Source organism: Pimephales promelas, chromosome 18 (assembly GCF_988280905.1).
Source record: "Pimephales promelas chromosome 18, fPimPro1.hap1.1, whole genome shotgun sequence".
Taxonomy (NCBI): domain Eukaryota; kingdom Metazoa; phylum Chordata; class Actinopteri; order Cypriniformes; family Leuciscidae; genus Pimephales; species Pimephales promelas.
The window spans coordinates 27,418,912-27,432,617 of record NC_142786.1 but is presented as its reverse complement, the minus strand read 5'-3'; the positions used below and the strand labels follow the sequence as shown (position 1 = coordinate 27,432,617).

At 37.4% G+C, this 13,706-nt stretch overlaps 1 protein-coding gene and 1 long non-coding RNA gene across 2 annotated transcripts; one reads left to right on the top strand and one right to left on the bottom strand.

The window, feature by feature from the left end:
• Window positions 1-2,519: 2,519 nt before the first annotated feature.
• heyl (hes related family bHLH transcription factor with YRPW motif like) lies at window positions 2,520-7,721 on the top strand. Its single transcript, XM_039680940.2, has 5 exons — window positions 2,520-3,053; window positions 5,102-5,168; window positions 5,486-5,569; window positions 5,665-5,746; window positions 6,453-7,721. The coding sequence occupies exons 1-5, from the start codon at window positions 2,974-2,976 to the stop codon at window positions 7,055-7,057; spliced, it is 918 nt and encodes a 305-aa protein (XP_039536874.1). The 5' UTR covers window positions 2,520-2,973; the 3' UTR covers window positions 7,058-7,721.
• Window positions 6,959-13,399, bottom strand: LOC148970999 (uncharacterized). The gene is made up of 3 exons (XR_016147457.1): window positions 13,195-13,399; window positions 11,249-11,426; window positions 6,959-7,093 (listed from the first exon to the last, which is right to left on the bottom strand). It is a non-coding gene; the product is annotated as an uncharacterized LOC148970999 (long non-coding RNA).
• Between the last annotated feature and the right edge of the window lie 307 nt (window positions 13,400-13,706).

Sequence of the window (13,706 nt, the reverse complement as noted above, 5' to 3'; positions counted from 1 at the left end):
AGTAAAACGTGCACTTTTCAAAAGTGTTAAGTATAGAAAACACATTTCAAAATAGTTTAGAAGTCAAGACTCTCTTCTACAAGTGGCCTTTTATTTTATTAATAGTATATAAGTGTTTTTAACTTTTAAGTTTGGAAATACACTACAAATGCACATTCAATACAATTAAGCACTTTTTTCTCAATGGCCTTAGGTAACATCATTGTAGTTAGCTTCTTTTTGTTTGTAGCTAACTACTTTTTCAAAGCAACAGCTCGACTGAAATTATAATTAACTTGTAAGCTACAGTTTTAATTAGCTTCCCCCAACACTGCCTTCATCACTATGAAAATATTCCACTAACATCTGATAAGTGTTCAAACATGGGCTTGTCTTTATTTTGAACATCATATCTGTTTTTTTTTTTTTTGTTTAGTTTTTTATTCTTCTTGGGGTCACCGCACCTATATATAAATGCATCAGAGAGGCTGCCTGTCCAACATAATTGCACTTGCACAAACATATTGCATACGGCCCCAAAGCAGCAGGCTAACAGGAAGGCAGAGGGTGGGTTGTGTATCATGTGATGCAGGGCATGCTGCTGCAGCTCTCAGGTCAGTAAGGCACCGTTCCTGACAGCAAACTCCTGCCAGGCGCTTGTAATTCAAATTACCATGGCTACTCTCGCCCTACAGCTTCCCACGCTATAGTGGATGGGGGTGAACACCTCTATATGTGCGAGTTTACATGTACGTGCTTAGCACTGTATAGTGTGAAGTGAAAAGTTTCTTTTGAAAGTGAAGCGCGTCTGACATGAGAAACCGTGATGCTGTCATCCTTGAGGAGATCCTCTGTTCAGACACTCAGTGGCTAAATCCTCTCTTAACCTCTCAGGGCATCAGTTCATGGTCACAATCAGAGCTACTCTGTCCCTCAGACTCAGGAACGCAACTAACAGAGAGACTGAGATTAGTGGTCAAGTAATATGTTCATTAACAGTCGATTCTGTACTACAAGTAACTTTGCAACACGTCAAAACTCGTTTACTCTCATTAGAGTATTAGACTGTCGGCTAAATCTCTTCTAAATCTTTATTTTTATGCTCCCCAACAGACATTACTGACTATAAGAAACTTTGCAAATACACGTCAACTTACCCTAACCCTAAGTTATAGAGGACAGGTGCAATGGTGCTTATAGTCAACAGAACGTGTTAAAGGGACCATGAAAATGAAACAGTTGATTCTTAAAGGTGAAGTGAGTAAATCTGTCACTAGCACTAGCACACTGAATAATAATGACAGCTTCCCTAACAGATTGAACAAATAATCCCGCCTCAAACTCTGCTGTGTATATCATGATACAACAAACAGATTCTGAATGCAATGGTATTTGGATACAAAAAGTATTTGGAGACGACCACACTCAAAAAAGCACTTTCAGAACCCAGCTGGTGTTGCCCGGATTTTAGTCTTGCACGGAGTGAATTTTCACAGAGTAACCACATGTATAGTTTATCACATTGAGAATGAAGGTTTGAGTGTTTAAACAATATTTATATTAGATATAACAATATCACTACTGTTTGAAAGTTTGGGATCAATTGCTTTTTTTTAATGAAAGACTTTTATTCAGCAAAGATGCATTAATTGATCTAAAGTGAAAGTAAAGATATTCATAAAGGCATCAAAGAATCCTGGAGAGAAAAAAAAAGTTAAAAGCAGCACAGATGTTTTCAACATTGATGATAATAAGAAAGATTTCTTGAGCAGCAAATCTCAGCATATTAGAATGATTTCTGAAGGATCATGTGACACTGAAGACTAAAGTAATGATGCTGAAAATTCAGCTTTGACATCACAGAAATAAAACACACATGCTCAAATAAAAATCAAATAGAATGTGTCCAAGTACTTTAAATTCAAATGTATTATTTTATCTAATTCAAAAAAAAAAAAACATTTTTAAATTAAAGAAAGCAGAAGCTCACTTTTCAAGCAAAACATTTTAAAAAATGTAAGTATAGGAAAAAATACTGAGACAATTGGTTTCTAAATGTTAGTGGAACTCAGAACACCTGTATATGAACTACTCTTAAAATCACTTCCACACCAGTTAGGTAAATGTAATTTCGAAAATTTTAACATCGTTTAATTGCAGACTTTTATAGATTTACAGATTTTATATTTTGTATCTAACACTATGACATCCGTAGAGCTTTAAGTGTGGCTTAAGTGCCCATATACTTTTTTGGCGCCACTGTATGTGTGCATGTGGGTCGAAATCCAACACACTATTCCCACAGCGTTCTTCCTATTGTCCTGGGAGAGAGGGAGGGGAACTAATTAAAAAGAGTGGAAACGAGGAGACAGAGAGAAACAGAGACAGAAGGAGGGGGTAAAGATAGAGCAAGATGAGACAGTGGAGAGAAGAGGCTAATTGAAAGGAGAGAAATGACAGAGAGAGCAAAAGAAGGGAGGGCTGATGAGGGGCTGGGAGGGAGGGAGTGTGGGAGGGTAAGGAAGAGGGAGCCAAAACTGGCAACTTTTCCAAAGTGCCCAAGTTCAGTCACTTGTGCTGCTGCAACAGAAAGCAAGAAGTGTAGCCAGGGTGACCGAGCGGTAGAAAAAGCCAGAAGACAGAAGGAGAAGGACTGTCATTAACTGGCTTCAAGTCTAGATATGTCAAAACACGGCTACACATAGACGCAGAAACAAGGACCAGACTTAGTCAGGAAGAGAGGTCTATTAAAGACTCCCAAGCAGCGTGCTTGTATTGTGGAAGGAGGATAGAGGGAGAAATAGAGGAGAAGAAGGTGGAGAGGAAAAAAGGGAAACGGGGAGGGGCGTGCTCGCATTAGAAGGTGGCTGCTTTCCTTACTGTTGCATTTGAAGGACAGAGGAGGAATCCATCATCTGAGATCATCTCGACAGGACCGCACGTCTCCATCGCACCATCGATTCAACCTCCCCTTGCAGGGATAGAGGTGTGGCGATGAAGAGACCTCATGACTACAGTTCCCCGGACTCGGACACAGACGAACTGATCGATGTCGGACAGGAGGACAGCTACTGGTGAGGACCTGGCGTGTACCGTACAATGTGCTCAGTGGCGATGACATGGGTATAGCTGTCACACTGCAGCTCAGACAGTATAAACGTGATATTTAAGATGAGTTTAAGTTTTATTCGAAATTTCCAAGGTGCCAAAATTGCAGCTTTGATGCTCAAAATGCAAGGTGTTTTTTTACTATAACATGGGCGTTCAGGGTTTATCATGCACTCTGCTGTTTATAACAAGATATGACATGTTTAACATTCATAAACAAGCTATACAAATACTGTATGTTTTTATTAAATTTGTTGGCATTTGCCAGGATAAGCAATTCTGCTCATTTGTAGGGCTCTCAAACGATTAATCGCGATTAATCACATGCAAAATAAAAGTTTGTGTTTACATAATATATGTGGGTGCACTGTATATTTAAGAAAAAAATATTATTCATATCATATAAATCTATGAAATATATACAAGCATGTGTGTGTATTTATATATAAAATAATTATACACAGTGCACCCACATATATTATGTAAACACAAACTTTTATTTTGGATGCGATTAATCGTTTGACAGCCGACTAATTTGGCCATTTTAATGTGTCTGTTACACATTATTACATGTGTTTACTATACCATAGTATTAAATGAAAACACTAAGCCGAACTCGGTTACACTTTTTATTTTAAGGTGTCCATCTTACAATGTAATGATGCATTTAATTACTGTGTAATAATAATTAACTATGCATGTACTTACTGTAGGGTTAGGATTGGGGTTTGTTTTAGGATTACTTGCATGTAATTATGCATATTTTATAGTTATTATACAGTAACTATATGTAACGTGCAACAAGGACACTAAAATAACTCTAATCCTACATTTATATAGCCTAAGTTTATATGTATTGTTGGTATTTAATATTACTCAGTACTTATTTGTGTAAATAAGGACACCTTAAAATAAAATGTGACCACAATTTAATTTTAATTGTGCTATCTATGTTTTTCGTGATGCATCAGTATTCAGCCAGGATCGCTTATTTACATGTTTAAAATATAAAAGGATAGATTCTGCATGAGGGGACACCAATATTGTACAGAAACCGTCTTGTTGTTGTCCCTCCCTAAATTAAATGGACATTGACACACAAGTGCAAGGCAAGTCAGTTTACGGTATGCGAGTGGACATGCACGTTGACGAAATCACAAATAGGGCCACCACCGTCAAGCAGGACGCCTGACAGACGCCCATTACGATCTTATTTGACACTCTTGAGAGGCGTATCTATTGCTGTGCCACTGACAAGCATAAAGCTCAGCATGCTTCCTTCTCTGTCCGTTTGCATTTCATCTTTTTGATATTTCAGTAAAGCTGCGACACAAATCAAGTGAACTGCACCCTACAACGACCAATCGCTACTCGTCTTATTGCCTTTAAAAAAAAAGTATCATCCAGAATGCAACAGCTCTACAGTGTCTATGCAAGAGTTTAATCCTGTAACTAATTTTCTTTTTGGACTGTGCTCTTTCCCTCTAAACAAACGGAATGTTTGTGAATTAAGCCTATTAATGTTAAAAGGAGTTACAATGATGTGATATAAAAATAATAGTTATGTGTGGAAGTCAAAGTAAAAGCAAAAACAAACAGTGTCATTCTGCTGGCAGAGCAGAGAGTGCCCATGCAAACCAGATCCACATTGAAGAATAATACAGAGTATTGATGTGCTCAAAGAGCACGCAAAAGCCACTATTTCAGCATGCCCTGCGGATATGTAATCATCGTGTCTTTTGAGCTTAAAAAGAAAATGCTTTCGTACGATGCGAAAATCATAACATATCTGCCATCTGACAATAATGTCCAAAAACGCGTTAAACCAAAATAATCTTGTTTTCTGTTTACCCCGGCGCTCCCGTGTCTAGCTGTGCCCCAAGACAAATTAGATTGGGTTTGATGATGTGCAACAGCGTTTCTGCGTTGTATTAAGTACAGTAATGACAACAATATGCATTGACATCAAAGCTTTAATCTGTCCCCTTCCCCGCTCGCTCTTTCTCTTGCTCAGCCCTGTCACTGGGTCCATGTCTCCAGGCAGTACCTCACAGATCCTGGCGCGCAAGAAGAGAAGAGGGGTGAGTTTACGTCAATCCAGCTCTGTTTTCCCTCTGCTTGTTCAAGAACAGACCAAATATATATGATCTCGCTACAAGGTCTCTTCTGTAAATGCCTGCAATATGACCCTCTGCACGCAGCAACATGCATTTTTACAGTTTGGGCCCTCTTGTCTGACTTTGATTTGTGTTTTCCTATTTTGACTTGTTATTTTTTCCAAAATCTGATCTTACGAATGCTGTGACTAGGCCTCGGCCACAAAAATAATTCAGTTAGCAAATGCTTTCCACTGCGAATTGTCGTTCCGTCTTTAAATTGATTCCGCTGGATTCCTCAGATAATTGAGAAGAGACGCAGGGACAGGATCAACCACAGTCTGTCGGAGCTCAGGAGACTCGTTCCCAGTGCATTCGAGAAACAGGTAAGACGATCAGACTGGCTCAGTTTTGATTTATAGAGTTTTAAAACTAAAACAAAATTGTAATAAAAACCAGCACCGTCTCCCCTTCTGAGCAGGGTTCTTCTAAACTGGAGAAGGCTGAGATTCTTCAGATGACAGTGGATCATTTGAAACTGCTTCATGCCATGGGTGGCAAAGGTGAGAGAAGATATGGAGCAAGAAATTTCATTTGCACTCTATTTCACAGTGTGTGTACTTACAGTGCGAAAGTGGGTAATATAAGGTAACTACAGGGGTTTTTGCGTCATTGTAGGAGGAACATAAACAATTATTTAATTGAAGAAACAAAATGTTATTTTTGTAATATCACTCTAAATTTTTTTTTTTACAATATACACTGTTTTTTTTTTTTTAAAGACATCTCTTATGCTCCAAGGCTGCAATTATTAGATCAAAATCCAGTAAAAACTAAAACATTGTGAGACAGGTTATGATTATCACAATTTAAATTAACTTTTGTATTAAAATATAATTTATTCCTGATGAAAAGCTGAATTTTCAGCATCATTACTTCACTATTCAGTGTCACATGATCCTTCAGAAATCATTCTAATATGCTGATTTGCTGCTCAAGAAATATTTCGGATTATTATCAATGTTGAAAAGTCCTTACTCACTTTTTTTAAGTCCTTATTCACTTTTGATCAATTGAATGTGTCCTTGCTGAATAAAAGTAAAAATTCCTTTCCTGACCACAAACTTTTGAAAAGCATTTATAGCTGCTTTTATATTTTAGGAAGGAGTTTCCTCCATCATTATAACTCCCTTGCATCAAAAAGTCTGAAAAGTCCTGCTTTATTGTATGTATTTCTCAAACAGAAAATTGAAGTGTTCTCTCTCCTAGGCTACTTTGATGCTCGTGCTCTGGCAGTGGACTACAGGACTTTGGGCTTTCGGGAGTGTGTTGGGGAGGTGGTGAGATACCTCAGCTCTCTCGAGGGGGTGGAATCCTCAGACCCCATTGGTGCCCGCCTGGTGTCCCACCTCAGCCACTGTGCCAGTGAGCTGGACCCTCTCCTCCAGAGCTCCAGCACTCTGCCTTTTCCTCCCTGGCCCTGGCCTTCCTTCCCTCAACTAGCAGCCACCTCATCTCCAATCTCATCTACCCCCTTTCCCCCAAATGCCCGGCGGGATCTGACCCCCCATGCCACCGCCGCCATGCTCGGCTACCCTTCAGCGGCCCTGAGAATGGGATCTTTGGGCACCCAGGGGGCGATAATGAGTCCATCGCTGACCCCTGTTCGTCGACTGCCGTCTATCCCCGGCCATCCACACAGACTTCAACAGCACTCACCTGACGGACACACAATCCCTTCCTCCAGCTCCTCCCCTCCTCAGATTTCCTTCAGACCCTTTGCCCCTCTGGGGTCTCCAGCCCCAGGTCGCAGGGGTTCCGGTACCTCCAGTAAGTCCGCACAGGCCTGGGGCACAGAAATCGGGGCGTTCTGAATCAGCATTACGGAGAAGTTTGGAGTTTATGACAGTCTGAAAGGACAAATAAATCTTGGTCATTTGAACTTATTTACCACCTTTAAAAGGAACTACAAAGCATTGGACAATTCAGATTAAAATGTTTATTCAGTACCATCTACTATTTCAACTCATGACATTTAGAAATAGGAAACTAAAGTCTGATTGTTTACAAAGACAAATAGGAGGGAAATTAAATGGACTGTATAATCCAAGTCAAAATCATAGGCAAATGCAACTCTCTGAGAGACTAGATGTGATAAATGAAATGCTCAAAGCAATTCAGTGCTTTGAACTTGGATTTTGTGATCCAGATACTGGAATTTTCTAGAACTCTGATCTTTTATCTTTTTTTTATATTAGTGTATTTGTTATTCTGTCATTTATACATTAATTTCCTGTGGATTCTGACATGATATATCATATTTTTGAGATGGAAATGCTTGAGGAAGTTACATAAAGTGAAATGTGCCTTATAAAAAAAGCGTTAGAGCCTCTTCTTCTCTTAATTGTGTGTGCAAGTACATTTAACTTCCAGAAGATGGCAGCACTAGAGCAAATCATTAAAGGAGTAGTCCACTTAAAAAAGAAGGATTCTGTCATCATTTACTCACTCTCAAGTTGCTTCAAACCTTTATTTATTTCATTTTTCTGCTGAACACAATGGAAGATACTTTGAAGAATGTCGGTAATCAGACTGTTGATGGACCCCAATTGACTTACATTGTAAGAAAAAAAATACTATGGAAGTCAATGGGGTCCATTAACTTTCTGGTTACCGACATTTTTCAAAATATCCTTTATGTTCAGCAGAAGAAAAAAAATTCATACAGGTTTGAAACGACAAGGAAATTATGACATAATTTTCATTTAAGTGAACTATCCCTTTAAGATTAAAAACAACTGTTTTATTAGTATTAATTTTATAAATACTATTTTAATCCTTTTTTTGTTTTTGTTTTACACTGTGTGCATACAACACAATTATTCATCTGAGGAAAGAACATGTTGTTTTTGTAACATCATGCTTTTCTCACAGTCTACAATATTTTCTCACGATATACACTCCTGTTTCAAAGTTTGGGGTCGGCAAGATTATTTTAATGCGTTTGAAAGAAGCCCCATAAGCTTGCTGTATTTATTTGATCAGAAATTAAGTAAAAACAGTATTACAACAGTATTACAATAAAAAATGACTTTTCTACTTTATTTTTAAATGTAATTTATTCATGTAACAGCAAAGCTGAATTTTAAGCAGCCACAACTCCAGTTGTGTATGCAAGTACATATAGCTACCGGAAGATGGCAGCACTAGAGCAAAATATGATGATCAACTCTCTCAGGGACATTCTGAATGTATCATTTTGCAACAGTTCCCTTTTCCTGAATCAAAAAAAGAAATAAAAAATTTAATGGAAAATTATATAATTCTATACTGGACACCAAATGAGTTCTTTTATTAGAAAGCCAATTAAAAAGTGAGTCAAATATAAAAGAAAGTGCCTACAAAATTTAAAGCAGAGATGTAGCCTACTCTCACCATACTAAACTGACTCTTATCTGAAAAAGACTCCTCTGGGTGCTATAGACTCTAAAGCAAGGTGCCATTTAGAGCGTCTGTTTTCTCTAGCTGTCTCCAGAGAGGTTGATGAGAAGAGAACACTGCGGTACAGTGGCCACTCAGAAAGTGAAAACATGGTGGCTGCTGGCCCTGATCCTGCAACAGCAAGAGGAAACCAGGAACACTGTGTGCCCTCTCAGTGCCTCTGCCAACCACTCTCCATACAGGCTGTAATTACAGGGAAACCAAACTAACTTCAAAACACACAGGAAAAAAAAAAATCTCTTCGCACACATCCTCACACTTACATTGAGGAAACAGAAAATGATTAGGGATATTATCGTAAAATAAACCATGACTTGATCAGGAGCCGCCGCGGAACGGAGGGGTCTTGATTTACCCTGAAAAAGGTTAAATATTTCCTACATCGCATACAAAAAAAAAAAAAAAAACAGCATTGCATAGCCTACCAAATAAATAGCTACGGACATGAAATAATGGTGGACTGCATTTATAGCGCTTTCACAGACCCAGTGGCCACCAAAGCGCTTTACATATTGCCTCCCATTCACTCACTAATTCATAATGATTTGAGTTGTATAATCTTAAAGTGTCTGCCAAAAGTCAACAAATCAAATAATACAAACAAATCTGCCTAGCAACAAAGATGAATAGCAATGTAATATATAGCCTACTGAAATCATTTTAGTTCATTTTCTCTACTCAAGAACTATGCAAGATGGCGCAGTATGAAACGGGAAAGTGATTATGCCACAACTCTGAAAAAGTTGTGTAATTTGAGAAATCAACAGACAAGCAAAATACAAAAAGTTATTATGGAAATATTAATAAACTTACAGTTTATTTAGGACATTACACAGTTAATCTTACATTTATTTTCAGATTTTCTTGTATTAGATATTAACAATAGTAAATTCTAGAAAGTAGTAAACATTGCAGAATTTTACTGGTGAAAGCTCTGCCATTTTAGTGTTTACAGACGTAAAGCACGCAGCCATCTTTTATTTGGAATTTTGTGTTCGAACTTCCGTTTTTGTTTGTGAAGTTGATTTACTTAGGCTACTGTAGAGTTAACGAAAGCTATCATAAGCATTGTAATGTTTGAAGGGTTATGTCTTAAATGTCAGAAGACCAGGACGATTTTAAAACAAGCGTTTCAGTCTTAAATCAAGATCTTGCCTTGCTGTGAAGATACAAACCGCGGGCAGTGAAAAGAGGCGGAGCTTAGTTCAAGCGATTAGGTGGCACAAGCTCCCAGAAAATTCAGTTGACAAATTATAATTACAAGTTTTATGAGCATGTGGACGCTTTTTACAATCCACAATATCGCAATTATGTACTTCTGACGTTGCGTGAATAATGCACCCGACGATATGAACGTAAGGCTGGTTTCAGTTGCCATGGACGAATGCGAATATATTAGGTAATGTTATCTGATCACTGAATGCTGTGATTGACCAACTATAATCAAATATTGCACAGTGGAGTAAGAAATATAATTAAAAATCCCAATCACAGGAATGACATAGCAAAGTCAGGCTATTTAGAAGTAGGAAACTCACAATAGATACACAAATTGCAGAGTAGTGACGTTGGAAGGTAGCCTGGCTGCGCCCTCCTACGCACTTCCGCTCTATTTCATTCTATGTACAAATGAAATCAAGTCTGGTACAAAATTCTGGTTGAACCAGGCTAGTTGGAAGGGGCATGTTGATTTGAAACATGGTGGGAACAGCAATATACAATAAGATAATTGAATATGTCTGTAGAGATAACTGATCCAATTGGATTCATTGGATTTGAAAGCAAATCCAAATGGTGTTAGTTAAAGTTAATCACTCGACTTCCATGGTTTGCTTTATGTCATACAAACAAAGTTGTTATTTCATGGTAAAAATAGGCCTACTAGAAAAAAATAATTTTCATAATTTTGAATTCAGATTATTGTTCGCAGTAAAAGACTTTGCTTTACTTATTTCACTTCCTGTGAAGTGACTTCCATGATATATTTTCGACTTGAATGTGAAATAAGTTAGAAGTGCTGATAAAAAAATAAGGAATAAAAAGTTGTGACAGTGCTGTGCAGTTACACAAAAGTGCAAATGAACAAATGCTATGACAGGGCATCCATCATCTCTGATTCATAAGAAACAGAGTAGCTTTCCAACTACTCCACCGGAAAGATGGTATGCATCATTTACAAGACGGTCTCAAATTAAGATTGCCGTTGACCTTGAAAACGGGATATAATCATGTGCTTTAACACTCAAGAGCAATTAAAACACATCAAAGTGTTGGTCTGAGTAAAGGAGAAGTGATGCTTTTTTGGTTCTTGGGTTGTTTGTTTGGTTGGTTGGTTGTGCGCTTTCCCCAGTTTGAGCATTAAAATGGGCATGGAATGCGAGTATGCGTGTGCTAGACTGTGGCGGGACTGTGTGTCTGTGAGGGATGTGGTGCAACGAGGAAACATGGGGCAGATTCTCATGCGAGTGGCGTGTGTGTGATTGTGTGTAGAGAGACTCGTTTGTGAGCGTAGTGCTGTTTATGTTAGTGAAGGTTTAGGCATGAGTGTGTGTGTGTGTACGTACGTGTGGAAATAGTCCTCTATTCTTTTGGCACCAGTAGAGTCAGTGCTGCAACCACAGCTTCCAGTATGGGCCACCGCAATCACACGAGACCAGCTTTCCCACGGGGAGGGGCCATGGAGAGAAAGAGCACTAAAGAAGGAATATGACCCACAAAGGAACAGGCAGGGTAGATATTTTCCTGTCAACATGAAAATAAGGTAGTGTATAGATTGAAAGTTTCTCCTGATCAAGAAATCTGACCTGAGCTTGTTTCTTTAGAATGGAACTGGGAAATCTTTACCATAATTGTATTGTTGCTTTGGTGCATTGTCTTCAACATCTCACCCCATTTTACACTATAATATGCGGACTGTGGCTAATTTAACCCTTTTTAGATGTATAACAAACTGGCAAAGCTATTCTAGCATAGCATCTGTATTTTCACTGCAAAGTTTGTTATTATATGACCAGTGTTGCATGGGGAAAATGACTTTTAAAAGTAATGTATTACAATATTGTGTTACTCCCTAAAAAATCTACTTTTTATGGAAAGTAATGTTACACTTTTGTGTTAGACCTGTTTTTAATAACAAAAAAAGTTATATTTTTGGCAAATTTAAAACAGGCCCTTTTATCAACAAAATTACATCAGCTCAAAAAACATGCATAAGCAAGGCTGTTTCAGAAAGAAATAATTTTAAAGATTTAAATTTAAAAGATAAAAAAAGAAGAATTAATGAGAATCAATAAAATCATGTAATCATGTTTATGTGATCAGTAAAATCATAACTGTAGTCTGATTGTGAGTATCTTAAAATTGAATACAATCTAATTACAAGATTATGTACTTCAGATTACATATCAGCTACTGCCCAGCACTGATAATGACTCACAGTAAGTGAAGAAAGCCTTGAGCGATATGCACTGAAATGTAATGTACAGTAAATGAGCCTATCAAACTACATGATACACTGATAATAGTGTCTCTCATCCTCGTATTAGGCATCAACAGATACATTATAAACATCATTGCCCTCTACTGGTCATGTTCTGAGAAAATCATCCCATAAATACCAGTGGTTCTCAAAGTGGGGCCTTAACTTCCAAGGGGCCCACTGGATGTCTTGGATGTATTTAAATGGATAAATGGAACTTGAGTTTTAATTTTACCTTCATTGAGAGAAGATATTACTATGACAAAGGCCTACACAAAAATCACCTTAACTTTAACTCAAATGAAAATCAGTTCTATCATTACTGAGACTTGAGTTTCTTTGTCATGACGAATTTAGATAATTTCAATCAATTTAATAGCTTTTAATTTCACAGAATATAATATTGTTGATACCACAGTCCAGAGAAGAAGAAGAAAAAAAAAGAAGAAAATGATGCAACTGAGATGTTGCCATCAGCTCTAAAGACACTTAGACTAACATACACATTAGTAACAAAGAAACATTTATTAACAACAATTAATGATTATAGCTGACAACCGACACGCATAAACTTTCTACATATATTTACTTATTTTCCATATATTTATATATACATATGAAGAGTTCAGATGCAAAAGCCTCTAAATGCCATTTGAAATTTTCTTCTAAAATGACCATTTTTATAAAGCTTGTATATTTAAGTTCAGTAATTTCACTTAAATAACAATTAATAGGTAATCTTCATTGCCATTTAAGTGAAATTACTGTACTTAAATATACAAGCTTGATAAAAATGATCATTTTAGAAGAAAATTTCAAATGGCACTTAGAGGCTTTTGCATCTGAACTCTTCATATATTAAACATATATTTATATATTTTCCACAAATTTTTACTATGTCTGCAGCGCAGACGCCGTTTGTTTATTTTGTTTACAATAATGTGAAATGATGTTGACTAGTTTTAGCAAAATACTTTTGTTATATGTGTGAGTGTTTTTGAAGGGAGAGACAGTGAGTTGCAGACTACTTACCACTTGTTTGCGATGATGGATCCGCCACAATAATGCTTGCCGAGGCAATTTAGCCGTTCTGAGTAAACACCCCTAACGCCTTGATTGTGAAGAGGTGTAATTTTCCACAATACATCTTCCCTGTGACAAACAACCATTCAGAATAATTATATATTTTTCGAGACTCTGTTAGAGTTTTTTGTTCATTTTTCGAGATCAAGTTCCTGTAATAGCTAAGCTATTTATAACTCCCCTCCAAGTGACAGCGTGTTGCTCTGACGCACGTGCACCTGCAGCACCATGGACAGCAACACAACCAATCAACATGTCATATTATGTATACTTTTTATTTAAAGAACGTTAATATTTACAAAACCGTTACAAAATTTGTGAAAGTTGTGGGAACGTTGTTAGCTGAGAAGAATGGAAAGAGAAAACAGGACTGTGGACAGCGGTCGATATCAGGGAAGTTAAACTGGCAATAAAAAACTGGATATAAACACACAACAGGATATAAAACGCAGTTTATAACT

Bases quoted from the DNA above. Each gene is read 5' to 3' on its own strand.
- heyl (XM_039680940.2), top strand. From the start codon at position 2,974: ATGAAGAGACCTCATGACTACAGTTCCCCGGACTCGGACACAGACGAA. The intron at 5,570-5,664 runs GTAAGACGATCA...CCTTCTGAGCAG, and splicing joins CCAGTGCATTCGAGAAACAG to GGTTCTTCTAAACTGGAGAA. The intron at 5,747-6,452 runs GTGAGAGAAGAT...TCTCTCTCCTAG, and splicing joins TCATGCCATGGGTGGCAAAG to GCTACTTTGATGCTCGTGCT.